The sequence below is a fragment of the Carassius carassius genome, chromosome 21, assembly GCF_963082965.1.
Source record: "Carassius carassius chromosome 21, fCarCar2.1, whole genome shotgun sequence".
Classification (NCBI taxonomy): domain Eukaryota; kingdom Metazoa; phylum Chordata; class Actinopteri; order Cypriniformes; family Cyprinidae; genus Carassius; species Carassius carassius.
Window position 1 is genome coordinate 28,355,665 of NC_081775.1, and position 14,396 is coordinate 28,370,060.

Below are 14,396 nucleotides of genomic sequence, written 5' to 3' on the forward strand. Positions count from 1 at the left end.
CTCTAGAGGCTTGTCAAGAAGATGGCGGCTTCCTGGGCGGCATGAAACAATGTATACTTAGTAAGATCTCCAGTGAAAAGCGCACCCAGGGTCGAATTCGTTCTCTGAGTCCTCCCTCTTGGTTTTTGAAATTAAGTTAACGAATCGGAACGAGTAAGTATTTGGTGCCAGGCAATGACAGAATCCGCATTTTGTTGCAGTTTTCTCGGTGACGGCTAACGGTACATTCGCCATTTTTTTTGAGGGCAGCTAAGCGACGAAACAATAACTCAAATGTGCATCTCGAATAAAATCACACTTGCAGTTTTTACAGTAAATAAAGATGTATTGCCTGCCTGTAACATTTTCTCTGTTGTGCCAAATGAGTAACGTTATGTAGAATTTGCAGTGTTGTAATGAGCTATTTAGCATTGAAGCTAACTGGCTGCCCAAAGGATCTCATTGAACAGCTAACGTTAGTGTGCTAACGCGGCTAATAGCTAACAACAGCAGCAGCGGCAGCCAATGTAAGTTTCTTTTTAGTCTAATCAGCGCTGTTTTATAAGAAAAAAATCTGTATTTGAACAGTTTTATTTTATGTTTTTTTTATAAATACATATGGATCACTAAAAAAAGCACTACGCTTTTTCCAGAGGGTGGATTGTTTGGTTTGTTTGTCAAAAGAGGCGTGAAAAATCACACAAAGCTACTCTAATAATAATAATCTCTATCTGTATTCCTTTTAATACGGACTTTAAACGCGTCAATTTTATAGTCTTTTAGCTGCGGGGTTTAATAGACGTATTTAGTATTCTAATACGATTTCAGTCATTTTCATTTCAATAAAAGCTGATATTTTGTTTTGTTCGCGGACTCTTTTTTGTATTTATTTTTCGCTCACCTCATCGGTTCACTGCCTTGTATGTGTTAGATAATTATATATATATATATATATATATATATGTATGTATGTATAATTTTCACCTCTCATTTCTGTTTACTATTATAATTTATCATCATGATCATTATTTTTTTCACGCCGCCCATTTCTTTCTCTTTTTTTCCGCCGCCCATTTCTATTCATTAGCTTGCGCGTGTTAGCTTAGCCGCTTAGCAGCTAATGAGGCGCTCGCATGTAGCGCTTAGCTAGCCTCTGCAAGATGGCGGCGTACACATCTTCATCGCGCTTTTCTTTTTCTCCTAAACACATTTAACCCCAAAAACAGATTTAAGAAAAATGCACAGGAGCCCATCTGCATGTGACGCGTTGTATTTTGAGTTACACTCCTTCGCTTAGCCGGTAATTGGCGTTTCCTCCGCCGCCGGCGTCTCTATTTATTTCCCTCTCGTGATGAAAAGCGGGTTTTTCCCGCTAAAATGGCGCTCGCGCAGATTTGAGCGGCTAACATGCTAACCGGCCGACGTTTTTTTCATAATCATATACGTTTGATTTACCTAAACGCTGTATATTTTTTGTATATTTTTTGGAGAACATTTGGCAAAATAAATAAATAAAAAACGCTCGGAAGTCGAACCCATTTCGGTGACCTAGTTAGCTTGCGCGAAGCTACAGAGCGCTAGCGGGCTAATCCAGTTAGCACAGAGGTTTTGACATACGAATGCTGTAGGAAGCCCAATTAAAATCAGCGCTGTGCCTGGGGTTTGTGTCTCGCTAGAGAAGTGGACATGGCTTCTTCAGGGACATCGGTTCTGCAGCCGCGCTGGAAGCGGGTTTTGGGTTGGTCTGGCCCGGTTCCTCGCCCGAGACACGGACACCGAGCTGTGGCCATTAAAGAGCTGATGGTGGTGTTCGGCGGAGGCAACGAAGGCATCGTGGACGAGCTGCACGTCTATAACACAGGTCAGAATGATATTATATAGTCATAAAGGCGATGGTATTTTTGTATTTTATTTCTTAAGCAATTTCTCGGCTTATTGTTTACATGGTTAGCCAGGTGCATTAGCGCAGTTAGCAGCTATAGAAAATCTGCATAAGTGATCAGCTACATAAGCTAAGATTGTGCACAAAAATAACACTTGGCTGTGTAATTCAGCTCACGTAATCATGACGAACGTTAACATAAGCGCACTTAATTTCAGTGCATCTTCTGCTGAATGTGGCGTTGCGTTCAGGTGCACTTTGAGCTGATGTGTTATGTTAAGATGTTTATGAGTTAAAGTCTCAGCTAACCAGCTAATTGCTATAGCACTAGAACTGGCACGCGAGGAAAATGCAAAGAGAAATGGCGGGTGAAAAAAACGCCGCTTGCGTCATCACCAAGTATAGGTCTCTGCACAGGAAAGTAATGGGAGTTACCAGATGAGGGTGTTTTTACACCATGATAGCTGATTGGTTGACGTCATAGTGACGTTAGGTTTAGGGGTGGGTTGGGTAAGAGGGATCATTCAGATTGCATGATCTAGAAACACCCAGCAGTTTGAGAACACCCACAAGGTGATAAACGCCCACTTTTGCTCTGCAGAGACCTAAGTCTCTCATCACAACACACAGGCCCCGCCCACAATAACTCCCGCATTGCAATGTAAATATTAATAGGATGAATGGAACAGATTGTAATCCGCGGTATTTCGGTTGCGTGGATAACTTTGAGGCTTAAGTAATGTTGCAAAGTTGTGGGAAGGCCCGAGGAGTGTTTTGAAATCGTAAGAAGTCGATGCACTCCAGAAAGCATTGTTTTACATGGATATGTATTGCAGTATATGCTGCTGAGATGATTTTTAAGAGCGTGATGTAAAGATGCACTACATTTGCATTTTGCTCATTTGTCATTTGTTTTGGAAACTGTTAACAGCAATTTAGAATCAGGACAATTTTAGTTCCATTGAGATGCTATTAAAGCATCTGCTCTAGATAGTATTGTAGCTTTTATTGACATTTGGTGTCTTTTTTATTTATATATTGTCTGATGTTTTATGAATATTTTTGTTAGTTTTTTTTTTAAAGTTATTTCAACTAATGGCCAAAACTGGCATTTCTTATTTATATTCTAAATAAAGATTTAATTCCACAGACAAACTCTTAGCAAATTTTAGGTCCTTAAACAATTTCTTTATTTGTGAAAAATACTGTATGATTACAGAACCAAAAAGCTTCTATTAAAAGTAAAAAAAAAATTCTTTAAGTTATCTTTTCTATTGTTATCTATCCAATTAATAAATATGTACAAAACATAAAAACTTGAAATAGCGTAATATTTTAGACTACATGTATTAAAGAATTAAAACTGATTATAAACAAAGTTAAACTAAATGGAAATGAGAGAGGTTGCTTTTGCAATTACCTAAAATAAAATAAGTCTATTTCAGTAATTCTGAGTACATTTTTTTTTTTAAATTTTTATGGTTTCAGGCAGTTAACTATGATAACCCTGTTCGGCACAGAATAAAAGAACTTGGTGCATTGCAACACAGCACTGAAAGAACTTTATTCACCCAAACCCACAATGACGCAACTATATGTTTCTCAACAGCCACCAATCAGTGGTTTATTCCTGCTGTCCGGGGAGACATTCCTCCCGGCTGTGCTGCGTATGGATTTGTGTGTGACGGCACCAGACTCCTTGTGTTTGGGGGCATGGTTGAGTACGGAAAGTATAGCAACGATCTTTATGAACTACAGGTAAAGGTTGAGCTCAATAGACTGTTGTATTTTTTTTTTATGGTATCAGTCATAATTCATTAATTCTGTCAAATACTTCAAACAGGCCAGTAGATGGGAGTGGAAGCGTTTGAAGCCCAAAGCCCCCAAGAATGGCCCACCACCATGTCCTCGTCTGGGCCACAGCTTTTCCCTGGTTGGAAATAAATGTTATTTGTTTGGTGGACTGGCTAATGACAGTGACGATCCCAAAAACAATATTCCCAGGTAGAAGGCTTTGTTTAGTTTATGCTCAAAATAATTGATAAATGTAGATCTGCAAATAAATAGTTTGTCCGTTTCTACTCCAGATACCTGAATGACCTCTACACGCTCGAGCTACGCCCGGGGTCTAACGTAGCAGGCTGGGACATCCCCATTACATACGGTGTGCTTCCCCCTCCTCGGGAGAGCCACACTGCTGTTGTCTACACGGAGAAAACGTCCAAAAAGTCTCGTCTCATCATCTATGGCGGCATGAGTGGTTGTCGTCTTGGGGACCTCTGGACTTTAGACATAGGTGAGAGAAAGTATTGGCTTAAACTGTTTGTTCAAAAAATGCCAAACCTATAACATTAAAATTAAAAAAAATTACATTTATGCATTTAGCAGACGCTTTTATCCAAATCAATTTTTACCTATCATGTGTTCCCTAACTAATTAATTAATTAATAATTATTAATTAATTAACTAACGTGCATGAACTGTTTTGTTTTATAGATACTTTAACCTGGAACAAACCTGCCATTAGTGGGGCGCCGGCACCTTTGCCCCGCAGTCTCCACTCTGCCACCACTATAACCAACAAGTAAGTTCAAACTTTCTCAAACCTGTTTAAACATTAGATGCAGACCTGCCAACCTGTACGCATGTTGCGTAGCAGCTACGCATTTTGACATCAAAGTACGCTGGTATGATTTGTCACTCTAAACTATGCTAAACTGTTGTGACGCCTCTGTTGCTGTCAAAACAAGCAACAAAAAAAGGATGAAGAGTTCAACCAATCAGGGGCGTTTTTTTTCTGTGTGGTTTTGCATTTAAATATTTTCTGCGTTTTATTTCTTTCCTAGTATCCTATAGTTTCTAGTTTCGGTTCAAAGCGCCTCGCGCTTGCCCCGTTAGAAGCTCTGACAGAAAGGCTGAGTTTAAGGCTGACAGAGACGCTAATGTGTTTGAGATGTGCTGTTTCCCTTAATGCAAATGTTAAAAACTCAATTTTGCTAGTTAAATATATATGTGTGTGTGTGTGTATATATATATATTATCGACTTTGTCTTGAATAAAGGTATTTGCTTTGGCCATTAAAAAATTTTTTTTTACCAATAAAATGGTAAAATCTTTTTTTTTTAAGGGGATACAATTAAGTGTAACCCTATAGTTTTCATAATTTCACATCACAAAATTAAAATGTGTTGAACCATGTTGACCTAATTAGTTGTCTAGGTAGTGTGGATAAAACTAACTTTGGTCTCATGTTTTCCTAGGATGTTTGTATTTGGCGGATGGGTACCTCTGGTCATGGATGATGTCAAAGTAGCGACACACGAGAAGGAATGGAAGTGCACTAACACACTGGCTTGCTTAAATCTAGGTACGTTAAACAAAGAAGCCAAAGGTCTTTAAAAATGCTGCCTCTGTTCATAGCTCGTTAGGTTTCAGAACACAGCTTAAATACTTTCTCATCACCGCTCTTGACCTTTATTTCCTTTAGACTCAATGTCCTGGGAAACCATCTTGATGGACACGCTCGAGGATAATATCCCAAGGGCCAGAGCCGGACACTGCACTGTGGCTATAAACAATAGGCTGTACGTCTGGAGTGGAAGAGATGGCTACCGCAAAGCCTGGAACAACCAAGTTTGCTGCAAAGATCTGTGGTATTTGGAAACCAGTGAGTTGATCTGATACCTCAGTGTAGAAGCTTTAATATACCTAATCCATTACAAATACTTACATCCTCCGTAAATAGCTACTGATTATTTTTCCTATTTAATACAGTAAAGTTGCTTTCTTACAATCGGTGTTGTTAAAAGCGCTATATAAATAAAGGTGTCTTGATTAAATGGCGAGCTCAGTGGTATCAGTGTAGCACAAATTTTGGAAGATTGGTAGAAAAAGCTGGTCTGCACAGTAGAACTATAGTATTTACACGCATGTTTTTTTTTTTTAAATTTCTTGTTAATATACAGTTTAGTACATTTTTCAATTTTTCACTAGTTTTCCGACATGAATATAGCTGTAGCATGATGCTAAATTCTAAACAAATAATTCCACTTTCCACTCATAGTATTATTATTATTTCAGACGATATTTAAAATCTAATCTTTCGCTAACAGATCGTCCTCAGCCTCCGTCACGTGTGCAGCTGGTCCGTGCCAACACCAACTCTCTGGAGGTGAGCTGGGGGGCGGTGCCTACTGCTGACACTTACCTGCTGCAGCTGCAGAAATATGACATCCCTGCTGCAACAGCTGCCACATCGCCAACGGTCAACCCAAACCCGTCTTTACCCATCAACTCGCCTAAGAGTCCGGTACCCGCCGCTGCTGCTCCTGCGGCTCAGAGTCTGCCCCTCTCTGGGGTCACAATGGTGCCACAAGTTCCTTCCCCCACCACCGCCATGCCAAGCAGCCCGCTTGCAGCCTCACCTCGTGGACCAGGTACAAATGACTTTCTGGTTTTGCAACTGACAGACTGCTGTGCAACTTTCTGTGACGAATGATCTTAATAATTGTGACATTACCTAAGATCATTTATGCTTTCCGTTCCCAGCTATTCTTAAAGTGGCAGCGCCTCATTCCACCCCCGGGACGTCAGTCGTTACTGTGCGTCAGGTCACTCCAGGAGGAAAATCCCCAGTCACGGTTACATCACTTCCTGCAGGTGTCCGCATGGTTGTCCCTGCACAGAGCACCCAGGGGACGGTATGTAAATAATCAGTATCAGTTTAAATCTTACATAAGGGCTGCATAAAAGTGAAACATTTCACAAACCCCAAAGGCTGCAATTTTTATTAAATAACATATGCATATGCATTGCTTGGTTCTAGTAAACCAAGTATCTGTATTTTGTAGGGCTGTGCAAAAAATAGAATGCGATTTTCATGCGCATCTCATCAGTAAAGACGCTCCTGTAATTAGAAGTATATTTCCAGCACATGTGTTCAGATCAGGGTTGTCAGGTTTTCACAACAAATCCTGCCTAGTTGCTTCTCAAAACTAGTCCAGTCGCGTTTCCAGGAGGTTCCCCGATAAAAATTGCTTCCCAGGGTTAAAATATACGTTTTTTCAGCAGGGTTGCCTTGGTAAAATTAGCATTTTAGGGGCTAAATATCACATTATTGGTATTGTCGTTTCGACCCGAGGATATGAAAAACAACCACAGACTTGGCAACACTGGTTGGCATTTACTACACAGATCCGTAATTCACTGACAATCTACACAAAATCGATTTTAAAATCGCAGGCGATTCTTTGTCGATTTTGAAAGCGATTTTGTGTTAGTTGTCGGTAGACTATGGCTCTCTGTGTAGTAACTGCCGCTCCACCTGAACCAGTGTTGCCAAGTCTGCGGTTGTTTTTCATGTCCGCGGTTTGAAGCAACCCCAATACCAATAATGTGATATTTAGCCCCTAAAATGCGAATTTTATCGGGGAACCTCCTGGAAACGGGCTTGGGCTAGTTTTGGACTAGTTTTCAGAAGCAACTGGGCAGGATTTGTTGTGAAAACCTGGCATTCTGAACGCATGTGCTGGGGATATACTTCTAATTACAGGAGCGTCTTTACTAATGAGATGCGCATGAAAATCGCATTCGATAAGTGGTGATTGGCTCATAATTTTCCAAGTGTATGATACAGCTTTCATTCTTCAGGTCAATCATATTCATGGAAACGAAAATCAGTTTGAATAAAGAAAGCACTAACTTTGCCATAGTATCCTTTCAAATGTTAAAGTTGTCACAGTCATTGCATGTGCTGCCCCGCCTGGAAAATGTTCAGGCTCAGGATTTTTATTTAATTTGCTTTTGCTTTAACCCCTGTATTTTATTTCAAGTAATAATTAATTTTTTTTTTTAAATATTTATTAAAATAGTTTGTTTACCAATTGTTGTTAAGAAATATTGTTATAATTGTTGTTGTTAAAAAAGTAATATAATTATAAAATTGTATTTAATGTATTAATTTGAATTTATATTAGATTTTATTATTTAAAAATAATTTATTAATAAATGACAGCTATTACTATTATCGGTGTAGTTGTTTTTTTATTTTATTGATATTAAATCACAACATTTATTGGGACAATATTTATCAGAAATGTATCAATTAAATTTTTTCCACCCTAATTATTCAGTCCTGTCTCAAATGTTAATGTCCTACGTTTAATTTGCACTGAAACCCTTTTTAACACTGTTTTGGTCTCTAGCCAATTGGCAGCAGTCCTCAGATGAGTGGCATGGCTGCTCTGGCTGCAGCTGCAGCTGCTACTCAGAAGATCCCGCCCTCTTCCACTGTGCTAAATGTTCCAGCCGGAGCCATCGTGAAAACCGTGGCTGTGACTCCTGGATCCACAGCTCTGCCAGCTACTGTCAAAGTAGCTTCACCTGTAATGGTACGTATATTGACCTTTGACTAAACAACATAAGATCTGTAGCTTATTCTGTCCGATAACCATCCAGACATTAGGCTTCTTTTACATGCCTAAAATTGATTATTATTAATAAATTGCAACGATGTACTGTAGGTGTTTTGGGGTTAACTGTCTGTCTTATGTGTTCTTAGAATAATAATAAAAAAAAAAAAATCAACTTTGTCCCTTTGTCACATCCTTCCGGACTTTGAAACAAATTGTGTCTTTGTTCCAACTTCCATTCCAGGTTGCTAATCCCGCGACCCGAATGCTGAAAACGGCTGCTGCTCAGGTCGGCACTTCCGCCATCTCTACTCCTAACACTCCGACTCGGCCGATCATCACTGTGCACAAATCAGGCACCGTAACCGTAGCCCAGCAGGCTCAGGTCGTCACCACCATGGTCGGAGGAGTCACCAAAACTATAACCCTTGTTAAGAGCCCCATTACAATGGGTGGCAGCGGGTCTCTGGTAAGAAAAAAGGAGGGGGGGGGCAACAATAACCGTTTGTCTGGACTAGAAATTAGTTACCAGCAGTGACAGTGTCAATTCAAGGTAGTTAATAATTAAGGGCAATTCAAAACACAAAAATCTTCCTTCCTTTTTCTTTTTTGTTCTGCTCAACCCCCGTGATATTAAGTACCACTATGAGATTATTTTCTAACCTTTCCATAAGGAATTCATATAATGAATCATCGTATGCAAAGTGTTTTTTTTTTTTTTTAATGGTCCAACTTTGGTTTTGTAGCAGTTGACTTGATCCTCGAGTAATAACCTTTTGTTTTCAGATCTCCAGCCTTGGGAAGATGATGTCTGTTGTCCAGACCAAACCAGTACAATCCTCTGCAATCACCGGGCAGGCTGGAAGCAGTCCTGTTACTCTAATACAAGTCAGTGTTCCTGCTCATTTAATGTGCATACATTTCTTACCTAAACTTATGAATTCTTAGAGGGATAGTTCACCCAAAATGAAATTTTTTTATCATTTGCTCACCCTCAAGTTGTTTCAAACCTGTACAGGTTTCTTTCTTTTGTTGAAAACAAAAGAATATATTCTGAACAGTAGGGATGGGAACCGAAAACCGGTTCTTATTCAGAACCGGTTTTGTTCTTTGAAAAGAACCGGAACTGTGAGCAGTTTCTAAGTTTCGGTTCTGAAAACGGTTCTGGTGCAACACGTGACCAAGCGCTGTGAGCAGCCTTGCGCCGGTGTTCTGAATATTCGGCATTTCCCATAAAGCAGCGGTTCTCAATTGCAGTCCTCGCGCCCCACTGCTCTGGACAATTTGAATGTTTCTCTTGAATGTCACAGTTGTCCATGTCCACGTTAAAAACGCTGCACAGCACAAATCAGTGAATGAATGTTTCGATGTGAGGTAAACTTCAACAGATTTCACCTTCTCAGGGAGTAGGGAGCAATGAACAATTGGAACACAGTTCATGCACGGAGTTCATTTCTAACGAGCTGATTATCTGAATCAGGTTTGTTAACAAAGAGAAACGTGCAAAATATGCAGAGCAGTGGGGCGCGAGGACTGGAATTGAGAACCGCTGCCGTAAAGGATGTCTCGAACCGAATAACAGACACTCCTCCCTGCCTCTTTGATTACTGAGCACATTGAATCCAATGACGCGCATCCACAAACTCGTTGCGCTGTCCCGTCTTTAATTGCCGAACACATTGTTTCCCACGACTGTATGTGCACTCGCGCCTTTGATAACTGCACATCGTTTTGTCTGACTGTACATCTGCTGCCACTAAATTGCATTATATTTGTCCCAAATTGTCATTAATATATATACTAGCTTCAACTTGGACCACTAAATAAATAGACTGCTATTGTTATGCTAGTATGTGGGTTAGATTATTTAGTGTACAGGGGCCCGTTCTTTGTACGTCGCTAACTCAGTTAGCTGGATTTGATTGTTGATGATTTGGCGTGATCTTGGATCACTTGGTTCTTCGAAAGCTCATCCCGGAGCTGCTGTCATAGCAACAGGTCCGTAAGCTTAAACCTGCTCGGGAGCAGGCTTATTTCATGTAAACAGGATTAGATCGCTTCTTTTCAACCAGAACTGATACTCAAAATATGTCTGCTACCACCGCTACTTTATTACAAGTGTATCGTACTGATCCAGGGACAATAATTTAAAATAATAATTATTTAAAAAAAAATATTTAAAAATAATATAAAAATGCTGTGTAGTCCATAACAGCCTACTATAGACAGCCAGTTTTACTCACTGAAATATTTATTTGTCATAAAAGTATTACTTCAAAATTGTATTAAGTTTTACACACATGCTATACAGATAATATAGTTGTGCATTATTTTTTAGTGAGGCCTGCTATAAGAGTGGCTTGATGGAGCGCAGGAGATGCAGATAACATGATATTGACCCTTAAGAAACTTTCATTAATGCTGTCACGTAACAAATATGTCCAAATATAAAATGAAATGAATAGATAATTTCTACACTGAAATAAAAATGTAAAGACTGCACAACTATTATAAATTGCGAATCTAAATAATTGGGAATCATGAAAAAAATTCTAAAAAATTAAAAACATGTATCTATTATCTGTTTCATGTATCTATTATAACATTTATGTCGTTTTGTTTGCTTGGCTGTTTCCTTATAAAAGTCCAGAAATTTGTCAAGTTTTTCGTCAGGTGTCGTTTTAAATTATATGACGTCATTACATTGCCTTCTTGCCACCAGCCAATCGCTGCACTGCTGATCATGGTTTCGAGTATCGATACATATCCCCTTTTAAGCCAACACATGAACGCGCAATTATCTCAGATAACTCAATCCAGCGATACTAATCATACACAACAGGTGTGTTCGAAGAACCCAATTAGCCGGATCATGATTAGCACGATGATATCATCTTGGATGTGTCATTTGATCTTGGATGTAATAAGCGACGTACGAAGAACGGGCCCCAGGTCATTTCAAGAGTGATAAACAAAGTGATAGAACATATTTATTTTAATGCATTTTAAATGTTTAAAAATGTGGAAACCACTCATTGCATCACACCATCTCCTGACTGCATTATTATTTGTAAAATAGGGACTTTATGGAGAGTGTGTATACATGTTTAAGTTTAACCGTTTATATTTCATTAATTAAGGGAAATTAACAAGTGTCTCAGCCCTCAAGGGACTATTTGACCAAGCTTATTCCTGCTTGAAAAGCAAAACGTTATTGATAGTGTAAAAAACATCAACTTTGAAACACATGCTGATTGATGGACTAGCATTACTCAGCATTACTTACTACCTTCCAGCAATGCTACATTCAGTGAAGGTAAAATAGTAAAAAACATAGTTCATTTAAATGAAACCAGAAGCTGAACCAGAAAATTTCAAAAAATACCCCACCCTACTTATGAAGATCTGTATACTGTAATATATGTTGCATTTTTACATTGCCAACCTTTAAATTAAGTTGACAGTAAGTAATAAACAGTATTGAGCATTGAATAGTTGAGTATTGTGCATTTTTCTTTACCACTATTTCTTAATAATTGTTTAATGATTTTAATGGAACCGGAATCAGAACCGGAACCGTTAGGTGGAACCGGAAAATTTCTAACAATTCCCAACCCTACTGAACAGTGTTGGTAACCAAACAGTTGATGGTAGCCATAGACTTCCATAGTATGGGGGCGGGGGGCAATAGAAGTCGATAGCTGCTGTCAACTGTTAGGTTACAGCACCCTGCAAGTGATCTTTTATACAGGTTTGGAGCAACAGGATTTTCGTTTTTGGGTGAACTTATGATTATGTGATGCATGATTAAGTGAAATCACAATGGTGATAAATTGCAATGAGGCAGAAGCTGCGATTGTCATGCGTATCATTCAGTGAAGCAAGGTTCTGTGATCTGTAGTAAATCTCTTTTCAAAGGTCAGAGGATACTCAAAATACACCCCACAAAAGAACTCCAGGAAATCCCTATAACTGTTGCTGAATAAACAGAAGATTTAACTGCTTTCATTGATTCAGCGTGACTAAATAAACACATGACTATGACAATATAAGGTTTATTCATCATATTATAATTTTCATTATAATGAAGTATATAATAATCATTATCTCACTTAAGGATTTATTTCAACACTCGACTGACATAATGAAGTGAGTTTGGAGTAAAAACATGTTATTAACATGGTATTTTCATGTGCTTTTAGATAGAGCAGCATTTACTACACATAGTCATAGTTCACTACGCAAAGAGAAGCTATGCAAACAGCTTTCATAATCACAGAATGATTTCTACGATTTCATTAGTGCACGAGTATATCGTCTGCAATTTATAAACGTGATTTTGTGTAGCTTTTCAGTGAACTATGGCTCTGTATAATAAATGCTGCTCCATCTGAAAGCATGTTACTTACTATTAATTTACTACTAATCATAGAACCGGCTTCACTGACAAGATGTGCATGACTATAGCATCGATTAATCATGCAGCCCTAACTTATCCTGTTAATATAAATTGTGAACTTAAAATGTGCAATGCTTATTTCCTATAATAAGTGGCTTTTTGCGATTTTGTACTTGTACGTGTTTTAATTCCTGTGACGGCAAAGCTGATTTTTCAGCATCATTACTCCAGTCTTCAGTGTCACAGTTCTTCAGAAATCATTCTGATATGCTACTCAAAAACTTCTCTTGTGAATTTCCTAGAATAAGTATTTATGCTTGTTTTTCTTAGACGAAGACTCCTCTGCCTGCTGGTACCATCCTGAAACTGGTCACATCTGCTGATGGCAAGCCCACCACAATCATTACAACGTCACAGGCAGGAGGGGCTGGCACCAAACCCACTATCCTGGGATACAGCACAGTCTCTCCAACTACCGCCAACAAACCAGGAACCACCATTATTAAAACCATTCCCATGTCTGCTATCCAACAAGGAGCTACGGGTCCGTTTCACATCTGACTGTTCATCTCATTTGTAACTGTGCAACGTTTAAAGAGCTTTTAGTTAAACTATCTCTCACTCTTGCTCTCCGAGTTAAGCCACAACTTATTATATCTAACTAACACATCAGTTATTTTACACATCGTTGCAAGCTCACATGATTTCCTGATGTTATTTCCTGTCTCCTTACTAGGTCTGACTAGCAGCCCTGGCGTCAAGTCCCCCATCACAATTATCACCACTAAGGTTGTTACTCCTGGCACGGGTACTCCAGGGAAAATCATAACAGCTGTGCCAAAACTGACAGGTGCAGGACAACAGGGGGTCACACAGGTGAGGCCCATTTGAACTCCGTGAACACAAAGAATATCCATGCATCATTTTAAGCTCATCTATTTTTGACTTGGTATTTTGTGTGGTCCATGACTATTTGATTTGCTCTCAGGTGGTCCTGAAGGGGGCGCCAGGGCAGCCTGGCACTATCCTGCGCACTGTGCCTATGGGTGGCATGCGTCTGGTTTCACCAGGCACTGTGTCCGCTGGCAAACCAACTGTTACCACACTGGTTGTCAAGGGCACCACGGGTATGAATATTTAGTCTGTAAGCTTTCTCTGCAGTGTGCTTTTATACAAATGACAGAGAAGTTGTTGTTCTTGATATCTGTGCCTCAATTCCCTCTCTGAATTTAGGAGTCACAACTCTGGGTACAGTAAGCGGTACTGTATCAACTAGTGTGGCAGGGGCCAATGTGGCAAGCGCTAACGCCAGCCTGGTGACTCCAGTCACCACACTTGGCTCCATCGCAACATTGTCCAGTCAGGTGATCACTCCCACGGCCATCACTGTGTCTGCTGCCCAGACCAAGCTCGCCACCGCTACAATACATGTGAGTTACACTTATTATTATTATTGTATTAAGTTTTTAAAGTAATTAATACTATTATTCAGCTGGGATGCATTCAATTTATCTAAAGTAAGAGTAAAGACATTTATAGTGTTACAATAGATTTTGATGAATTCAGACGAATGCTGTTTTTTTGGATTTTGTTTCTCAAAGAATCCAGAAAGAATGTATATGATTCCACAAAAATATTTTAATAAACTGTTTTCAATATTGAAAATAATGAGACATGTTTCTTCAGCTGCTTTGCATCACAGAAATAAATGACATTTTAAATATTC

General features: G+C 39.2%; 1 protein-coding gene across 1 annotated transcript in view; it reads left to right on the plus strand.

Annotated features, from left to right (window-relative positions):
• The window catches only part of LOC132098066 (host cell factor 1-like), a 25,433-nt gene continuing 11,037 nt past the window's right edge, over positions 1–14,396 (plus strand). The window contains exons 1-17 of the mRNA XM_059504181.1: positions 1–153; positions 1,656–1,840; positions 3,471–3,619; positions 3,705–3,865; positions 3,949–4,157; positions 4,358–4,445; positions 5,122–5,228; positions 5,349–5,528; positions 5,974–6,297; positions 6,410–6,561; positions 8,065–8,250; positions 8,516–8,740; positions 9,058–9,159; positions 13,001–13,214; positions 13,407–13,546; positions 13,659–13,797; positions 13,904–14,100. Coding sequence (XP_059360164.1) covers positions 1,666–1,840; positions 3,471–3,619; positions 3,705–3,865; positions 3,949–4,157; positions 4,358–4,445; positions 5,122–5,228; positions 5,349–5,528; positions 5,974–6,297; positions 6,410–6,561; positions 8,065–8,250; positions 8,516–8,740; positions 9,058–9,159; positions 13,001–13,214; positions 13,407–13,546; positions 13,659–13,797; positions 13,904–14,100 — 2,748 coding nt within the window. The 5' untranslated portion in view covers positions 1–153; positions 1,656–1,665. The remainder of the gene's footprint in view (positions 154–1,655; positions 1,841–3,470; positions 3,620–3,704; positions 3,866–3,948; positions 4,158–4,357; positions 4,446–5,121; positions 5,229–5,348; positions 5,529–5,973; positions 6,298–6,409; positions 6,562–8,064; positions 8,251–8,515; positions 8,741–9,057; positions 9,160–13,000; positions 13,215–13,406; positions 13,547–13,658; positions 13,798–13,903; positions 14,101–14,396) is intronic.